The following is a 17042-nucleotide window of genomic DNA, read 5'->3' on the forward strand; positions in this document are numbered from 1 at the left end:
ACATCATCCACCTTGCTCCGTGTGTACCACCTGGTGGGTATTTTGATCCATTATTGTGCCCCAGAGCATTACTTGGCCATTGGGTATCTTTTCAGCTCTTGAAAATAAACCTAGCTTTGGGATATGTGGGAGAGGATGATTTTTGTTTTCCCAAAGTAACCACATTAGCCTTTTAATTCTTACTGCCTAGAATGCGCCAAGCCGCCACCCCTCCTCCTCACGGTGTTAATGCCAACAATGTGCTTTTAACATGATCGCCTCACAGCAGTAAATCAGGAAACGAGTTTTTGCATGAACCACTTGAAACAGGCTTCAAGCCTCTGGCATGATTTTCAAAGTAAGCTTTTCTAACCAATTATTGGGATGACTTTAGTTAATGTGAAAAAATTAACTCTTGTAAACAACAACATACTTTCCTCTACAGGGTGCACGTCCAACTTCATGTTTTTAAAGATGTCTCATTTTTGAAAACAGTTTTTACTCATATGAGGAAGGTCACCAAAAGCCCACATAATTTGCAACCATTAAAAAAAAAAAGATTTATTTCTGCCATTTAATTACAGCATTGCTCACTTTGTTTATGTTTAATGACACTTGATCAAGCCCAGGGATGCTTGGCAGATAATAACAAGCTCTCATTTGTAATTTTTCTTAAAAAAAACTCCACTAGAGATTTTCTTCAGTTGGGGGGGGGGCGGGAATATCTCTTTGGTGTTGTTTTATTAAAGGAAATTAAAAAGTTGATTTCTAAGCACTGGCCACATAAATCTAATTTGTCATTTCCATTTGCGTGTCCTAGATTTTCTCCACAAATAATTTCTTTCCTATCCAAATGTGGAATTTAACTTTTAAAGTTCAGAGAACCAAAGTTAATAACATATTGGCTGTACAAATAAATAGTGCATTTGACCTGAGGTCCCAGAATAAGATTCCTCAATGCTGCTGGGGGGAGGGGGGAGGGGGGGGAGGGGGTGGGGGTGTCATGAGGTTCTCCCCCATGGTGTGAGAAAACTGTACCTCCGCCACGGAGGAGGGACTCACTTCTGTTTCTGTTAAGTGCTGGATTTACCAAGAGAGAAAAGAGAAAAGGGGATTTGGGGAGACTGTTTTCTTTGAGTCATTTTGCTATTGGACAGCCACCAAATGTGGCTTCAAAATCTTGGGCATAGTGACAGAGCTACTGCTGCCGCCAGCTGGGGTGGGTGGTAGCAGCCCAGCTGGATCCAGAACCAAGATAAGGAAGCCTGCTCACCCCACCCCCACCCAGCACCCCCTTCCTACCCAGTCCCACCCCACTGACCCGCAGCACAGGAGCACTGTCTGGCCTGACCGAGCAGGAACCACTCCTGTGGCCTTCACATGCTTTTGCTCCCTGGAATTAAAAAAAACAAAGCCAGTCTGTAGGAAAAGCTGCCTTCAACAATATTTGTACATCCATTTGTTTACTCACCAGCACTTACTTCTCACTCACTGGCCTGTTATGAGTCAGGGACAGCCACAGGCCTTGGGGGGAAGGAGTGGGGGGGGGGTAGCATCAGACACCAAAGATGGCACCCTTCTGATTTTAGGGAGTAGGAACACTTTTTTTCATTGCATTATTATTTTACATATGTGTATAGTGTTCTAACCTGAAAGTTTATTCACCAAAAAGTCTTCTTAGGGATTTGGGGTAGTGCTAGGTATTTCCTTCAAGCTCTTTAGATACCATGTCATAATCTCAAAAATAAAGACGATGATATTTTAAAGCTAAGATATATTCCTACCATTGATTTTAACAGTAGACCATGCTCCATAAAAAGCCTAAACCAGTGATGGACTTATTTTTCCTCTACCTTCTTTTCTCTTCCATTCCCTCACCTGCCCCCTCCCATCTCTTCTTATGAAATGAAGACAAAAGAACTCCAGTGCAAACTGGAAAGGTCCAAAAAATCCAGAGATAGGAAATAATGTGGCAAAATAGATTTGACTCAGGACTATTGCCACATGGAGAAAGACCACAGTATAGGACTGGGCTCAACTCTGAATACAGCATGGGCAACTGGGGATCTGTAGCCAAGGGACAGGTTAGGGCTCAGGGGATGGAAAATTACCGAGAATGCATCAGGGGTCAGCAGGGATTTTGGCAAAACTGACCGAACAGGATTCTTACTAAGACAGGCCTGGGTGACCAGAACAGACATCACCCGGGGGATGGTGGAGGATAAGGGACCTGACCAGATATGGAGGAGGGGGAGTTCTGGCTAAACTGACTGAACTGGGCTCTTGAGGACAAGGTCTCAGGAAAACCTGGCTCAGAGGAGCTTGGCTGGAGTTTGATCAAGGAGAATCTTTGTTAAACCTAGCTCATTCCCGTACTTGTTTACTTACTGACTGACTTATTTGCCTGCTGCATTGAGTAATATATTTATAGAAATTACCCCTGTCTATATGTAAGTTATGGGGGAAAGACAAAAAAAAATGTAATTGTTTTCATTAGATGCACAATTAGGTCCTCTGATCAGTGCCAACACAATTGGTCAAACATGGATTCCTCTGTCCCAGCTCCATCCTAGGCAAATAAATTCAGCTACATTCATATACTGGAATACTCTCTCCATTTGCCGAGAGGGAAATCTCTCCAAGATGCCTTGAGTGGGAAAACCAAATGAGCTGCAAAACAGTGTGGTAGATGTGCACGTGTGTGCACACATAAGATATTTCTGCAGGCTACCCCCAAACTGGTGCCAGTGTTTGCCTGTGTGAAGTGGGAGGAAGTTAGGAACTAGGGACGGGAAGAGGGGTGACTGTTTGATTTTTTTTAAAATCTCAGTACATGTGGTACTTTTTAATATACAAAGTAATAAAAAGGAAAAGGAATGATCTCCAGCCAGGAAGACAACTCAAGTTTGCAAAGGCCCAGTCAGCCTGTGCCAGCCGCGATTGTGGTGGATCAGAGGCTGCTGAGTCTCCCTTTCAGATGCTGTACTTCTTCTTCCCTGGGTTATTTATTGGACTTACTGTGGAAGATTTCAAGGCATTTTAACCACCTGGTTTTACGGACTGAAATAAAAACATCAAAGCAGATGTTTATATTGAGGGTAATTTAATATTTATATGCTGTTTACTTTATAGCCTGGATTACAAATAATTACAGAGTCTCTGTTTATGGTGCTTTAGAATTATGACAGTCAACTCAAAAAGTGATTGCTGCTATGGACACTGTACTATACTTTAATTCCTTGGAAACAACTTCTCTGCATTTCTACTTGATTCAAGCTTTCCAGTAGCATGGTCTCTTCGTTTATTTCTTAGACTATCAGGAACTAACTGTAAGCTAGTTCTATAAGTTTAAAAATAAGAAGATTCTGATTTTCTAATATTATCTTTTTGGAAATGGCAAATACTTCAGAGAAAAATATTTAAAATAAAATTCTCTCAAATAAGCCATCTCTATACAAGCATTCAGGAAAGTGTATGATATATGCTCAATCAATGTTTGTATTTTGCATCTAGTACTGGATGCCAGCTTTATCTCAACTCCTGATCTAAACCCACCCCAGTGAAATTTACTACTGTTGACAGAAAAACACATAAACTCTAAATAGACATAGTAAGTTGATATCCAGATAAGGAAAGCAAAAATATGAAATGTTTGGAGCCTGACTTTGATTTCTATATATGATTTAGTCCAGTGTAGAATGGGCGAAAAAATGTCACGAGATGTTCATTCTACCAAATATAATGACATGTGATTGACACAGAACATTGTATAACAAAAACACATGGGTGCAAGCGTTCCTTATATACAATAAAATTCTAGGATATATTCAGGGATCCAAAAATAAACACAAAGGCTTCCCCTACAATAAAACTTTTGTTGTTTTTCACTTTTGTTCCACCAAAAAATGAGACCATCAAAACTCCTATTGATATTTGTTTTCAATTCATGTCTAGTTGGATCACTTCTCTAGTTCCTCATGAAGCAAAAAAGTGCATTGTTGGAGATGGTCACTCAGTAGGAGCCAAGAGTGAAAGTGCACTGCCTGGCAGGGATTAAGCAGGCAGAAGTGTCTGTGTAGACACAGGGTGCCATGTCTTTTGTGTGACAGCACAGTACAGCAGGTGACACAGTGAGGTCAAGTGCAGCTATATTTTGTGTACCATTCATATTGTTTAATTAAAATTTTTGGATTTGTTGAGGCAGGAGGGTTGCAAATTCAAGGCCAGCCTGGGCAACTTAGTGAGATCCTGTCTCAAAATAAAAAATAAAAGGCTGGGGATGTAGCTCAGTGGTTGACCACTTTTCTACTGAGTAAGACCCTGGGTTCCATATGCAGTACTGGGAAAGAAAGAAAGAAGGAAGGAAGGAAAGAAGGAAGAGAGGGAGGGAGGGAGGGAGGGAAAGAGAGAGAAATAAAAGGAAATTGCAACTCATTTTAAAATTATTTTTATTCAATTAAAGTATTTTAGATGGAAAGTGGTATGTTTCAAGTACCCCCGACAAAAAAAAAAAAAAAAAAAAATGAGGTCAGAAGTTCCCCGGGTTCCCTAATGAAGCTTTATTATACTTGAATCAGTAAAGTTGCTTTATTGGTTTGTAGAAAATCCAAAATAATAATAACCATAGGTATAATTTATTTAATGATGCCCACTCTGTGCTTGATGTAGAGTTTATATGTTTTCCCATTCATTTTTCAAAACAACCTCACGGGGCAGGTATTATCTCCATCTCACAGGTTCCATGAAGAACCTGAGGATCAGAGAGTTCTCAGAGTAACTTAGCCAGCAGCGGCAGTTGCGTGCAAACTCCATAAAGCTTTGGATCTAATGTAGGAAACATAGTTTCTTCTCCTATATCAACCTGACTTAAAAAAAATTCATACTTTGTGAATGTATCTCTTTTTCTGAGTTCTCTTTTCTCTTTCTCTTTATTTCCTCTTCTTCTACTTACCTTCCTTTTTTTGCATTTCCTTCTTTGTTGTGCTGTAACCTGTACATGAGTGTCTTGCCATCCAGGCTGCCAGGATCAAAGCATGATTTTGAAACCCTCTGCTCTTGCCAGAGCCTCTGCCATGGGGCTGCCCAGCATGTGAACAATGCGCGCCCCCCACATGTCACGTGCACTGTGCTTTGATCCCAGAGACTGTGTGTGGGAGGCTGTCTTCTATACTTACAGAAAGCCTTCGCCTGCTCACAGCTCTCTCAGCAACAAAAGTGCTCAGCAAAAACACACATCTGTCCCAGCACAGAGCCACAATGCCCAGTACAAAGCACCAAAGCCGTTCACAATGACCTCCCGGCAAAGGCCTAGCACAGGTCCAGAGAAATTCTTTTTGAATAAATACCTCTTTCTCATTTTCTTCATTTCAAGAATGATGGATGTTTTTGCAAACAATGAATTATTACAGAATGATGAAAAATGATAATTCCACCTATGGCCAGCAGCGATCATCTCTGAACGATTTTAAAGAAATTCTAATTTGTGGGTTAGTTCTTCAAATCATGTTGCTTTTTCTCTCTCTCCTGTCTGTGCCTTTGCTTTAAAACTTTGTGTAGCTGGAGCACTCAGGATTAAGAGACCCTTCACTTGTTTTCCTCCCCGACTCTTTGTGGTACATGTTCGAGATCTGTATTTCTTTGAAAGACAGGCAGAGTAACTGAGAGGAGGAGAAAAGATATTGCTCTTCCAAAATGTGAATGAGTTAAGTAGTGAAAAACCCTAGACTGAAGTGAATACTCAGTATCCTTTACTGAGTAGTTTACTGATTACAAGCAGTACTATTCTCTTAGTTGATTTTGATTTTAATTTTTGATCAGCTAGTATTTCGTAATTGGTTTTGCATACAAACACAAATGAATGGAGAAATTAAAAATATATAAATTCTATAGAAGAATAGGTATTTTGAACTAGTTGGAACTTACATTGGAGCATCCAGGGTTTACGAATGAGGAAACTGAGTCTCTTAGAGATTTCATCTGAGCCCTGCTCCCTCTGTTTCATGTAGCTAATATTCATGGCCTGATCCAGCCCCTCTCTGCAAAGGAGCTCTTCATGCAGCTGTCAAGCTGATGCCTATTTTTATTTAATGCACATCACAAAGTACAAGGAATCAGTTGCAAGAATGTCACCTTTCAGACATCTTCCTATGGATATGTAATACCTATATGTCAAGTACCCAGCAGTCGTCAGAGTGCAGCAGTTATGAAGCCTGACTGGCATTGAATTGTGTAGGTTCCAATCCTAGTCCTGATACCTTACTTAAGGTATGTCACTTCTGCAAAGCTGCATCTCTCAGTGCAATGGGCATAATGACAGTGTCCCTCATGGCTCTCATCATGGCTGCTTATTGAGATAGCATGTATAAAGTTCTTGGCCTGGAGTGAACACTGATTAAATGCCAGGAGTTATTTTTTTTTCTCATAATTGAGATTTTATGAGTTGGATTGAGAATCAATAAACAGACATTTTAATTTGTATGCCATTCTTCATGTGACTACTAAAAATCTAGAAAGCTATGAAATACGATTCCTTTTTCAACAGTTCCAGTGACTTTCCAGTTTCAAATTTGGTGGTGAATTTTCCTTAGGAGATGATCAAGGACCAGTATCTTTGAATAGTTAATAAACTGAGACAGAAACCAACCCGTTCCCAATTTTATATCATCTACACTGTATCCTCAAATTTTCCACCTTTCATAGCACATTAGCATGATTGTTAGGAATATTGGATTGCCATGACCACAGAGGTTACAGAGTGCACATAAACCTCACAGGGCAACAGTCAAGGAGTGGTTTTCTTTAGGAAACAATTCTACAAAAAAAACATGGGAGTCGGGTTATTGTGTTTGTAGGCAATGGGATCATACTTCTAATTCCATGTGATAACATTTTTTAAACACATCTGCATTGTTTTTATGGCTGCTTTGTAATCATGTTTTATGCCATACTATAATTTATTTCACTCTTGAACCTGTGGAAATGATCATCTGTGGGTCAAAGAGACATTTGTTTTGCTATCCTTGGGAAACAGCTCTGTGTTCTGATGTCCACATCTGGAGAAGCTTGAGACCTTTAGTCCCACAGAGTTGTGTCTGAACAGAAATTTCATGTTGTTTTAACAAATGTGTAAAACATCTTTCAACTTTCAGAAAATATTAAGCTGCTAAGCATTTCAAAGAGGTTTCTGCTGGATAACTTTCTAGGCTTCTAAGCTTTTGAACTCTTTCATGCAGTTGTCTTCATTTTCTAAACTATCACCCTTGATTTTGATGTACTTACTTTCTGCCTTGATAAGTGAGTAAGTGTCTGAACATTTCACCAGCTTCAGCTTCTGGACATTCACATGACTGGTTTAATTAGAAAAGAAGAAAGTGCCATAATTCTGCCATAAGCTAACAATAGTGCCACAGTAGGAGTCTGGGAGACCTTTTCTTATTCACTTGCTCATGGCTTCTTGAATAAAGTGGATGACTAAGTATACTTACCGCAGTAAGAGAGATTATTAGCAGTGGAAGACACATTTGAACTTGCTGAGAGGGCTGCTTTTGTATAGAGGAAGGGCGACACTTGGTAATTATTAGACCAGGTCTTCATTTTATCCCAGCGGTCTTTGCTTTTTCACGCTTGCAAAGTCTGAATAGCTTTCTATTGCCTGTTAATCCCTGCAGGAATGTGGCTTCGGCTATGGGGAGGATGCACAGTGTGTGACATGCCGGCCGCACAGGTTCAAGGAAGACTGGGGCTTCCAGAAATGCAAGCCTTGTCTGGACTGTGCACTGGTGAACCGCTTTCAGAAGGCCAATTGTTCAGTCACCAGCGATGCCGTCTGCGGGGACTGCTTGCCAGGGTGAGTCTGGCAATCTCTTATTCTCATAATTATTTAATTAAATCCTGTTTTCAAAGACATTTCTCTTGTTCCCTTCTAAACGTGAATGCACACTGATACTGGCCCACAGACATTTGCAGAGTGCATGTGACTCCTGGTCTCAACATTCACCACTGGATTCTCAGTGCCTACCACATGCTGTGCATGGATTGCTTACAAATCAAATGAAGAGGCATACTGACAAAGCAGCAGTGGCATGAAATTCTCTGGAATTCCTACAAACGAATCACAAAGAAAATTTGGACAAATGGACAAAGGAGTGAGCAGGGAACACAAAAGAGGAAACATATAGCTAGTAATCACATGAAAACGTTCATCCTCCTTAGCAATCACAGAGATGCAAATCACCCACCACTGTTTCAGTAGATGTTAGCCACACAGCTCAGAGGCGTGGCTCTAGGTCCTTGGTATATACTAGCAGATAACATGGCAAAGATCCCTGCCCATATGGAGCTTATATCCTAATAGGGTTTTTTAAAATACTTAAAAATAAAGAAGAAAAGTGTGCAGAGAGATAGTAGATGATAATTGCTATGGAAAAAAAAAGAATTTGAAGCAGATAAAGGCAATTAGGGGGATAGGTTACAGCAAGTTGCAGTTTTCAATTGGGGAATGAGGGTAGCTTGATTGCAAAGGGAGGTCTAAGCAGAGACTTGAAGTAGTTGAGGCAATTAGCCAAGCAGGTTTGTTGGGGAAGAAGAGTACAGAAAGAGGGAACATCAACGAGAGGCCCCAATGTGAGCATCTGGTATATTTAAGAAACTGCAGAAAGTGCAAGAGAGTGGCAGGAGAAGGGAAGATAGACAAGAAGGAGAAATAAGCAGGTATAAGTGGTAAGCCTTAAGTAGGCATGCTGAAAACTTATATGAATTCTTCATGTATTCTAGAAAAGATAGTCTTTTATAAGATAGATGATTTGTTGACATTTCCTCCCAAACTGTAGGTTAGTTTTTAATTTTCTTTGTGTGTGTGTGTGTGTTGGAGGGTGATACTGGGGACTGAAACCAAGTTTTTAATTTTGATAAAATCCAAAATAGCTGTTTTTTCTTTTGTTGGGTATGTTTTGGTGTTATGTGCCTGCATTTTGAAGGTCCTTAGGTATTGCGTCTCTGCAGAAGATTATACTTAACCCACTCGGCTATTTTCTACCCCATTCGGAGGGAACTGTGGCAGGGATGGGGACTATACCGGGGGCAGAATGAGTGCAAAGCCCAAGAGGAGAATGCTTCCTAGTGCCCATGGGACCAGACAGGCCAGATAAAACACATTTGGAGGGTAGAATCTGAATGAAGGGCTAGACTCAGAGGTGAGGGTGTCAATACGTAAAGGAGTGGGAGAATTGCTCTACTAGGTGAGAAGGGAAAGACACAAAACAGGATATCACAATAACTCAAGGCACATTGAGTGGAGCCAGGGTTCCTGAGCAAAGACAGAAGAGGCAGCAACCAAAACTGGAGCTGCAGAAACCAGGTTCATTGCAAAAAAAGAAAAAGAAAAGACAGAAACAACCAGAAACAGCAATGTTATAGGAGTAGCAAACATTTTTTGTTAGCTTTTCATTGCTGTGACCAAAATACCAGACAAGACCAACCTAAAGGAGGAAATATTTGGAGGGGACTTGTGGTTTCAGAGGTTCAGTCCACAGTCAGACTCCATGGCTCTGGGCCCAAGGTGAGGGAGAGGCATGGCCAAGAAGACTGTTCAGCTCAAGGTGGCCAGGAAGCAGAGAAGGGGAGAAAGAGAAAGTAGAAAGGGGCCACAGGGAAGATGAACCCTCCCAGGGCACACTCCAGTGACCCGCCTCCTCCAGCCAGACCCCATCTGCCCCAGTTACCTCTCAGTCCATTCAAACTGGGATGGACTGCTTAGGTCACAGCGCTCACAATCCAAAAATCTCACCTCTGAACACTCATGCATGAACACAGGAGCTTTTAGGGACTTCCACATATCCAAACCATAACACATTTCTTCTTATAATGTGACTTTACATGAATTATTTTCTGTAGTTTTCATAATGTTTCAAAATGAAGAAACCAAATCTTCTTCAGGGTTTAAGGTGATTCCGGCAAGCTTTCTTAGTGTGTATATTGTGAAGTTTGAAGTCATGTCCACAATAGTCAAAGGACTGGCTGGACTCTACAGATCAGGATGCTTCTTACCAGATGTCTTGAGGGCTCTTCTGTTGAGGTCAAGGGAGGGATAAAACTTTGGTCTTGGAGAGTGGAAAATGGGTAGGAAATGACTTTGTGAATCAAGAATGACCTTATACAGGGACCCAACCCCTAATGAGTTACAAAAAGTAGGGATCTGACACCAAAAACGCATGCAACAAGAAAAAACAATAGCTGTGCTGGACCTGATCAAAATTTAAAACTTTGTGCTATAAAGGACACCATAGGAAGGCAAAAAAACACCCCACAGAAAGGGAGAAAATATTTGCAGATCATGTCTCACTAGGAACTGTCTGTTTAGAATATATGAGGAACTCTTACAACTCAGTAATTTTTTCTTTCTTTCTTTCTTTTGGGGGGCGGTATTGGTGATTAAACCTAGAGGGGTTTACTACTGAGCAACATCCCCAGCCCTTTTTATTTTTTATTTTTTGAGACAGGGTCTCCCTAAGTTGCTGAGGCTGACCTTGAACTTGCAATCCTCCTGCCTCATCCTCCTAAGTCTCTGGGATTTCAGGAGTATGCCACCACGTCCAGCACAACTCAGTATTTTTTAAGAAAGACAAATAATCTAATTAAAATAAAGACACGGGGTCTGAATAGACATTCCTCAAAATAAAATGTGAAACAAATGGCCAATAGGCACACAAAAAGATGCCCAACAACAGTAGCCACCAGGGAAATACAAATCAATACCACAACAGGTATTATTTTACATCCACTAAAATGGCTCTCACCAAAAAAATGGACAATAACATTTGTTGGCCAGGATGTAGATACCTGTTTGAGTCTCTTGAACTCTTGGTGCAACTATGAAGTGGGATGGCCACCTTGGAAAACAGTCTGATATTTCTTGAAAATGTTAAACATACAGTTACCACGAGACCCAGCACTTCTGTTGAAAACCTACATCCACACAAGAGCTTATATACTGATGTTCATAGTGGCATGATATATAACAGCCAAAAATCTGAATCAACCCTGCTGTGTTTCGAACGTGTCTCCTCCCCAAATCAGGTGCTACAAACATAACAGTTAAAGGTGAGGCCTTTAGAAGGCAATTAGGTTAAGGGGACACCTGGCCTCAAGAGCAGAAGTGAGTGTCCTTATATTATGGAGGGCATTGACAGAGCACTTTCCTTTTCTGCCCTCTGCCTTCTGCCATAGGAGGCCACCATGTGGCTCCCCTTGAGAAGGCCTCCACCAGACACCAGATGCTGCTCCTTGGCTTTGGCCTTCCCAGCCTCCAGAGCTGTGAGCTGGGAATCCATCAACAGATGAATGGATAAACAACCTGGGTGTGTGGGAACAAGGGAACACTATTCAGCAATAAGAGGAAAGGAAATTCTGACCCATTGTGACAGAGGAACCTGGAAAACATTATGCTAAATGAAAGAAGCTAGTCACAAAAGACCATATATTACATGAGTCCATTTGCATGAAATGTCCAGGACAGGCGAATCTGTAGAGATGGAAAGTCAGTTAGGATTGCTGGGGACTCGGGAGGGGGTGGGTTGGGGAAAATGGGGGTGAAGGTTATAGGTTAAAAGCTTGCATTTTGAGGTGATGAAAACGTTCTAGAACCGGTCATGGTGGTGGTGACACACCTCTGTGAGTGTACTGAAAACCACTGAGGGTGCACTTTCCAAGGTGTGAGTCATATTGTATGTGAATTATATCTCAATAAATCTGTCATTTAAAAGGAAGTAACCGTCTAATCCGAGATCTATAATGATGTCTGTGGATATCATTACCCGGGATTTTGATCTTGTGCAAACCTAGTGGAGGAACATGACTTCACATCTGACCTATCTGTTGTCCATCTCCTACAGTTTTCTGATGAAAGTATGTCTGCGCATGTCTATGCCCTTTATCCAGGGGCTGGGGAGAAGAGGACGTCCCCAGGGGATATATGGGCTGGTGTAGGCAGTGTCCAGAGACGGTGGCTAAAAAGACAGGACCCAGGGACTTGGTTCATAAAAGCCAGCTCCTCCAGTTCTTTACACCAGAACCAGAGTGTATGCGCTATGCAGCGTGAGAGCAGGTCTCCCTCACAAGACCTCCCTCCAAACATGGCTCCTTATGCTTCTCCCCCTTCATTGTCGTCTGAGCCCATAGCTTTAGTTTTTACAGTGTTGGCTCATTCTTAAGTAAATACTTAAATGAGGGAAAGTTATAAATGAATAAATGCTTGAATGATATTTCAGTTTGTTTATATGATTAGTTTAAAATTACATCCTTTCTAAGCCAGCATTAATGTGAGAAGTCGGTGATAATTATATAGCAACTTGTACCTGGTCTTTCCAGAACATTTTATTTATTTATCTATTTAGTTATTGTTATTTGTGGTCCTGTACCGGGTGTGGAACTGAGGGTTGTTCTACCCCTGAGCTCTAGCTTCAGCCTTTTTTATTTCTTTATTTTTGGTTTTGTTTGGAGGCAGGGTCTCACCACATTGCCCCCACTAGCCTTGAACTTGTAGGCCTCCTTCCTCAGTCTCCTGACTTGCTGGGCACCAGCACACCCAGCTATTTTTTAGATCATTTTTAAAGTACTCTTCTAGTTGACTCTATTTATGTGAAGAAGGCAAATAGTTGAAACCTGTTTTTTTCCAACAGGAAAACTTAGGCAAATAGAAAACAAGTAAAATGCCTATTGCTTCCAGAAAAGTGAAGCCAAGGTCACACAGAGGGGGCATGGTTATTTCTAGTGCCATTTGCCCTCTGCAGCCTTAGCCTCACAGTAATAAAGAATTGCTGCTGCCCAGAGGCTCAGACCCTGCGGGACACCTGCTGTTATGAAAATTGCCTCTCCTCATGCCCTTGGAGTGTTAAGAGAAAGCCAGTCCTCTTGTCCCCTGACATTCAAGAGTTTCAGACCAGCTAGCTACTTACCTTCTCCAACATCCCTTCCTCTCCCCTGTAAAATTGTCACCTGATATTCAGAACAACCCGACGCATTGGTGGGAGGATCAAAAGATAATGCATGTGAAGTGCCAACAGAGCTCCTGGTCTTAGTAAGCACTAAATAAATACTGGACATGATGGCCCAGTCGTGACTTGGGGGCCAACAAAGGCATTGTGTAGTTGTTTTTTTGGAGTGTAGCCAAGGGGCCTCTCATGACCCCATGCCCCTTATGAGGGAAACTGGAACCCTGTCCTGAAGTCATACCTGCCTCCTGCCGGCTCTTCCCTTCTTCCAGTCACATGACAGCAAACATTGATTGAGCACTTACTTTGTGCTAAGCAGTTTATTTAATCACCAAAACCACTCTGTAAAGTAGGTTTTAATGACATCCCCTCTTTAAAAGGGAGGAAACTGAGAGTGGACAAATGACTTGCCCAAAGTCACGCAGCGTGTCACTGGAGGGACTGGGGTTCACCTGCACTACTGAGCCCCATGTTTGATTAAGCCCAAGTCCAGTGTCACTGGGAGGTCTTACAAGGAGTCATGGCTCATCACAATTACTGTCTCTGTTCACTCCGTGCCCTGCATCCACTGTGCCCTGGAACCCTCACTACCTGCCCCACCCCATCTGCCCTGAAAGCTGCCGGAATCCCCTTGCCCAGATCCCACTGCTGTTACCAAGTGGGTCCCCAGGGACCACGGCACTGTGTGAGGTCTGGGCTCCTGTCCGAACAATTTGTGTTGTCATTTAGCCACAGTAGGAAGCCAAGGCTGTAGGAGAGAACCGTCTTCTTCGGCATCTGACTTGTGTACTTCAGAAAATTCCACCCTGACTTGATGATAATTTACGGGACAGTAACTGCATTTGACCTGGAGTTAAGAAAGGCCATTATAGGAACAGAGGAAGTCTAGATATGGCAGAGGGGTGGGAGGGGAAGAGAAGGGGCATGGGGTTAGAAATGATGGTGGAATGTGATGGACATCATTATCCAAAGTACAGGTATGAAGACACGAATTGATATGAATATACTTTGTGTACCACCAGAGATATGAAAAATTGTGCTCTCTATGTGTAATAAGAATTATAATGCATTCCACTATCATATATAAATAAAAAATTAATGAAAAAATAAATAAATAAAAATAAAAAATAAAACCAGAGCTGGGAATTACATCATCTCCATGCAGAAATCTGTTCATTGATTGAAGAATTGATGGTCTACAATAGGTTTTCTTAAAATAACAGTTTTCAAACTCAGTATTCACTAGGTTAACCAGTATTATTTGGATTCAGATCAATTAAAATTTCTCTTCGCATTCACTGTCAGCTTACAAATACATTTATATACCACTTTTCATCAAACAGTGATTAGGTAAAATCCAATGTGGTTTTATTTTGCCTTTTGGCATTATCACCCTGAAAGCCAAGAGTAAGAGTTAACGTTGAGCTTTAGAAACCTGTTTAACCAGACGTCTTGTATAATATCTCTGTTCCCTTTCATTTCATTTCATTTTTAAAAATTGTGACCTGTGTCCCTTGACCAGAAAATGAAGTTGCAAATGTTTCTCTGTTCCCAAACCATGGCACTCTCCACAAAATAAAGAGAAAGTAAGGGACCAGGAGTGTAGCTCAGGCGTAGAGCTTGCATGAGCTTAGCATGCGAGAGACTGTGGCCTGTTTCACTTAGCATAATGTCTTTTTTTTTTTTTTTAATTTATTTATTTTCATGTGGTGCTGAGGATCGAACCCAGCACCTGGCAGGTGCTAGGCAAGCGCTCTCCTGCTGAGCCACAACCCAGCCCCACCAACAAGATTTCTTTTTTTTTTTTTTTTTTGCTTTTTTTTTTTTTATTGTTGGTCGTTCAAAACATTACATAGTTCCTCATACATCATATTTCACAGTTTGATTCAAATGAGTTATGAACTCCCAATTTTATCCCGTATTCAGATTGCTGTATCACATCAGTTACCCTTCCATTGATTGACATATTGCCTTTCTAGTGTCTGATGTATTCTGCTGTCTGTCCTATTCTCTACTATCCCCCCTCCCCTCCCCTTCCCTCCCCTCCCCCCTCCCCTTTTCTCTCTCTACCCCTTTTACTGTAAATCATTTCTTCCATTTGTATTATCTTGTCTTACCCCTCCTTTCCTCTTATATGTCATTTTGTATAACCCTGAGGATCGCCTTCCATTTCCATGCGATTCCCCTTCTCGTTTCCTTTCCCTCCCACCTCTCAACCCTGTTAATGAAAATCTTCGTCTCAAGCTCTTCGTCCCTACCCTGTCCTTGTTTCCTCCCCTTATATCAGAGGAGTCATTTGGTATTTGTTTTTTAAAGATTGACTAGCTTCACTTAGCATAATCTGCTCTAATGCCATCCATTTCCCTCCAAATTCTATGATTTTGTCATTTTTAAATGCAGAGTAATACTCCATTGTGTATAAATGCCACATTTTTTTAATCCATTCATCTATTGAAGGGCATCTAGGCTGATTCCACAATCTTGCTATCGTGAATTGTGCTGCTATGAACATCGATGTAGCAGTGTCCCTGTAGCATGCTCTTATTAGGTCTTTAGGGAATAGACCGAGAAGGGGAATAGCTGGGTCAAATGGTGGTTCCATTCCCAGCTTTCCAAGAAATCTCCATACTGCTTTCCAAATTGGCTGCACCAATTTGCAGTCCCACCAGCAATGAACAAGAGTGCCCTTTTCCCCACATCCTCTCCAGCACTTATTGTTGTTTGACTTCCTAATGGCTGCCAATCTTACTGGAGTGAGATGGTATCTTAGGGTAGTTTTGATTTGCATTTCTCTGACTGCTAGCGATGGTGAGCATTTTTTCATGTACTTATTGATTGATTGTATGTCCTCTTCTGAGAAGTGTCTGTTCAGGTCCTTTGCCCATTTATTGATTGGGTTACTTGTTGTCTTATTGTCTAATTTTTTGAGTTCTTTATATATTCTGGTTATTAGGGCTCTATCTGAAGTGTGTGGAGTAAAGATTTGTTCCCAGGATGTGGGCTCCCTGTTTATCTCTCTTATTGTTTCTTTTGCTGAGAAAAAACTTTTTAGTTTGAGTAAGTCCCATTTGTTGATTCTAGTTGTTAACTCTTGCGCTATGGGTGTCCTATTGAGGAATTTGGAGCCTGCTCCCACAGTATGTAGATCATACCCAACTTTTTCTTCTATCAGATGCCGTGTCTCTGATTTAATATCAAGCTCCTTGATCCATTTTGAGTTAACTTTTGTGCAAGGCGAGAGATAGGGATTCAGATTCATTTTGATGCAAATGGATTTCCAGTTTTCCCAGCACCATTTGTTGAAGATGCTATCCTTCCTCCATTGCATGCTTTTAGCCCCTTTATCAAATATAAGATAGTTGTAGTTTTGTGGATTGGTTACTGTGTCCTCTATTCTGTACCATTGGTCCACCCGCCTGTTTTGGTACCAGTACCATGCTGTTTTCGTTACTATTGCTCTGTAGTATAGTTTGAAGTCTGGTATCGCTATACCGCCTGATTCACACTTCCTGCTTAGTATTGTTTTTGCTATTCTGGGTCTTTTATTATTCCATATGAATTTCATGATTCTTTTATCTATTTCTACAAGAAATGCAGCTGGGATTTTGATTGGCATTGCATTGAACTTATAGAGAACTTTTGGTAATATCGCCATTTTGATGATGTTGGATCTGCCTATCCATGAGCAGGGTATATTTTTCCATCTTCTGAGGTCTTCTTCTATGTCTTTCTTTAGGGTTTTGTAATTTTCATTGTATAAATCTTTCACCTCTTTTGTTAGGTTGATTCCCAAGTATTTTATTTTTTGGGGGGATATTGTGAATGGAGTAGTTGTCCTCATTTCCGTTTCAGAGGATTTGTCGCTGATATACAGGAATGCCTTTGATTTATGCGTGTTGATCTTATATCCTGCCACTTTGCTGAATTCATTTATTAGCTCTAATAGCTTCTCTGTAGACCCTTTTGGGTCTGCTAGGTATAGAATCATATCATCTGCAAATAGTGATAATTTAAGTTCTTCTTTTCCAATTTTTATCCCTTTAATTTCTTTCGTCTGTCTAATTGCTCTGGCCAGTG

The 17042-nt window shown here is 41.1% G+C and overlaps 1 protein-coding gene across 6 annotated transcripts in view; it reads left to right on the plus strand.

Moving 5' to 3' along the window:
• The window catches only part of Tnfrsf19 (TNF receptor superfamily member 19), a 99398-nt gene that overhangs the window by 26390 nt on the left and 55966 nt on the right, over window positions 1-17042 (plus strand). For 5 of the 6 annotated variants that reach the window (XM_026394920.2, XM_026394918.2, XM_026394921.2 and 2 more), the window contains exon 4: window positions 7647-7825. The exons of the other annotated variant lie outside the window; for it this stretch is intronic. In XM_026394920.2, coding sequence (XP_026250705.1) covers window positions 7647-7825 — 179 coding nt within the window. The remainder of the gene's footprint in view (window positions 1-7646; window positions 7826-17042) is intronic. 6 annotated transcript variants of the gene reach the window in all.

This window comes from Urocitellus parryii, chromosome 2 (assembly GCF_045843805.1).
Source record: "Urocitellus parryii isolate mUroPar1 chromosome 2, mUroPar1.hap1, whole genome shotgun sequence".
Classification (NCBI taxonomy): domain Eukaryota; kingdom Metazoa; phylum Chordata; class Mammalia; order Rodentia; family Sciuridae; genus Urocitellus; species Urocitellus parryii.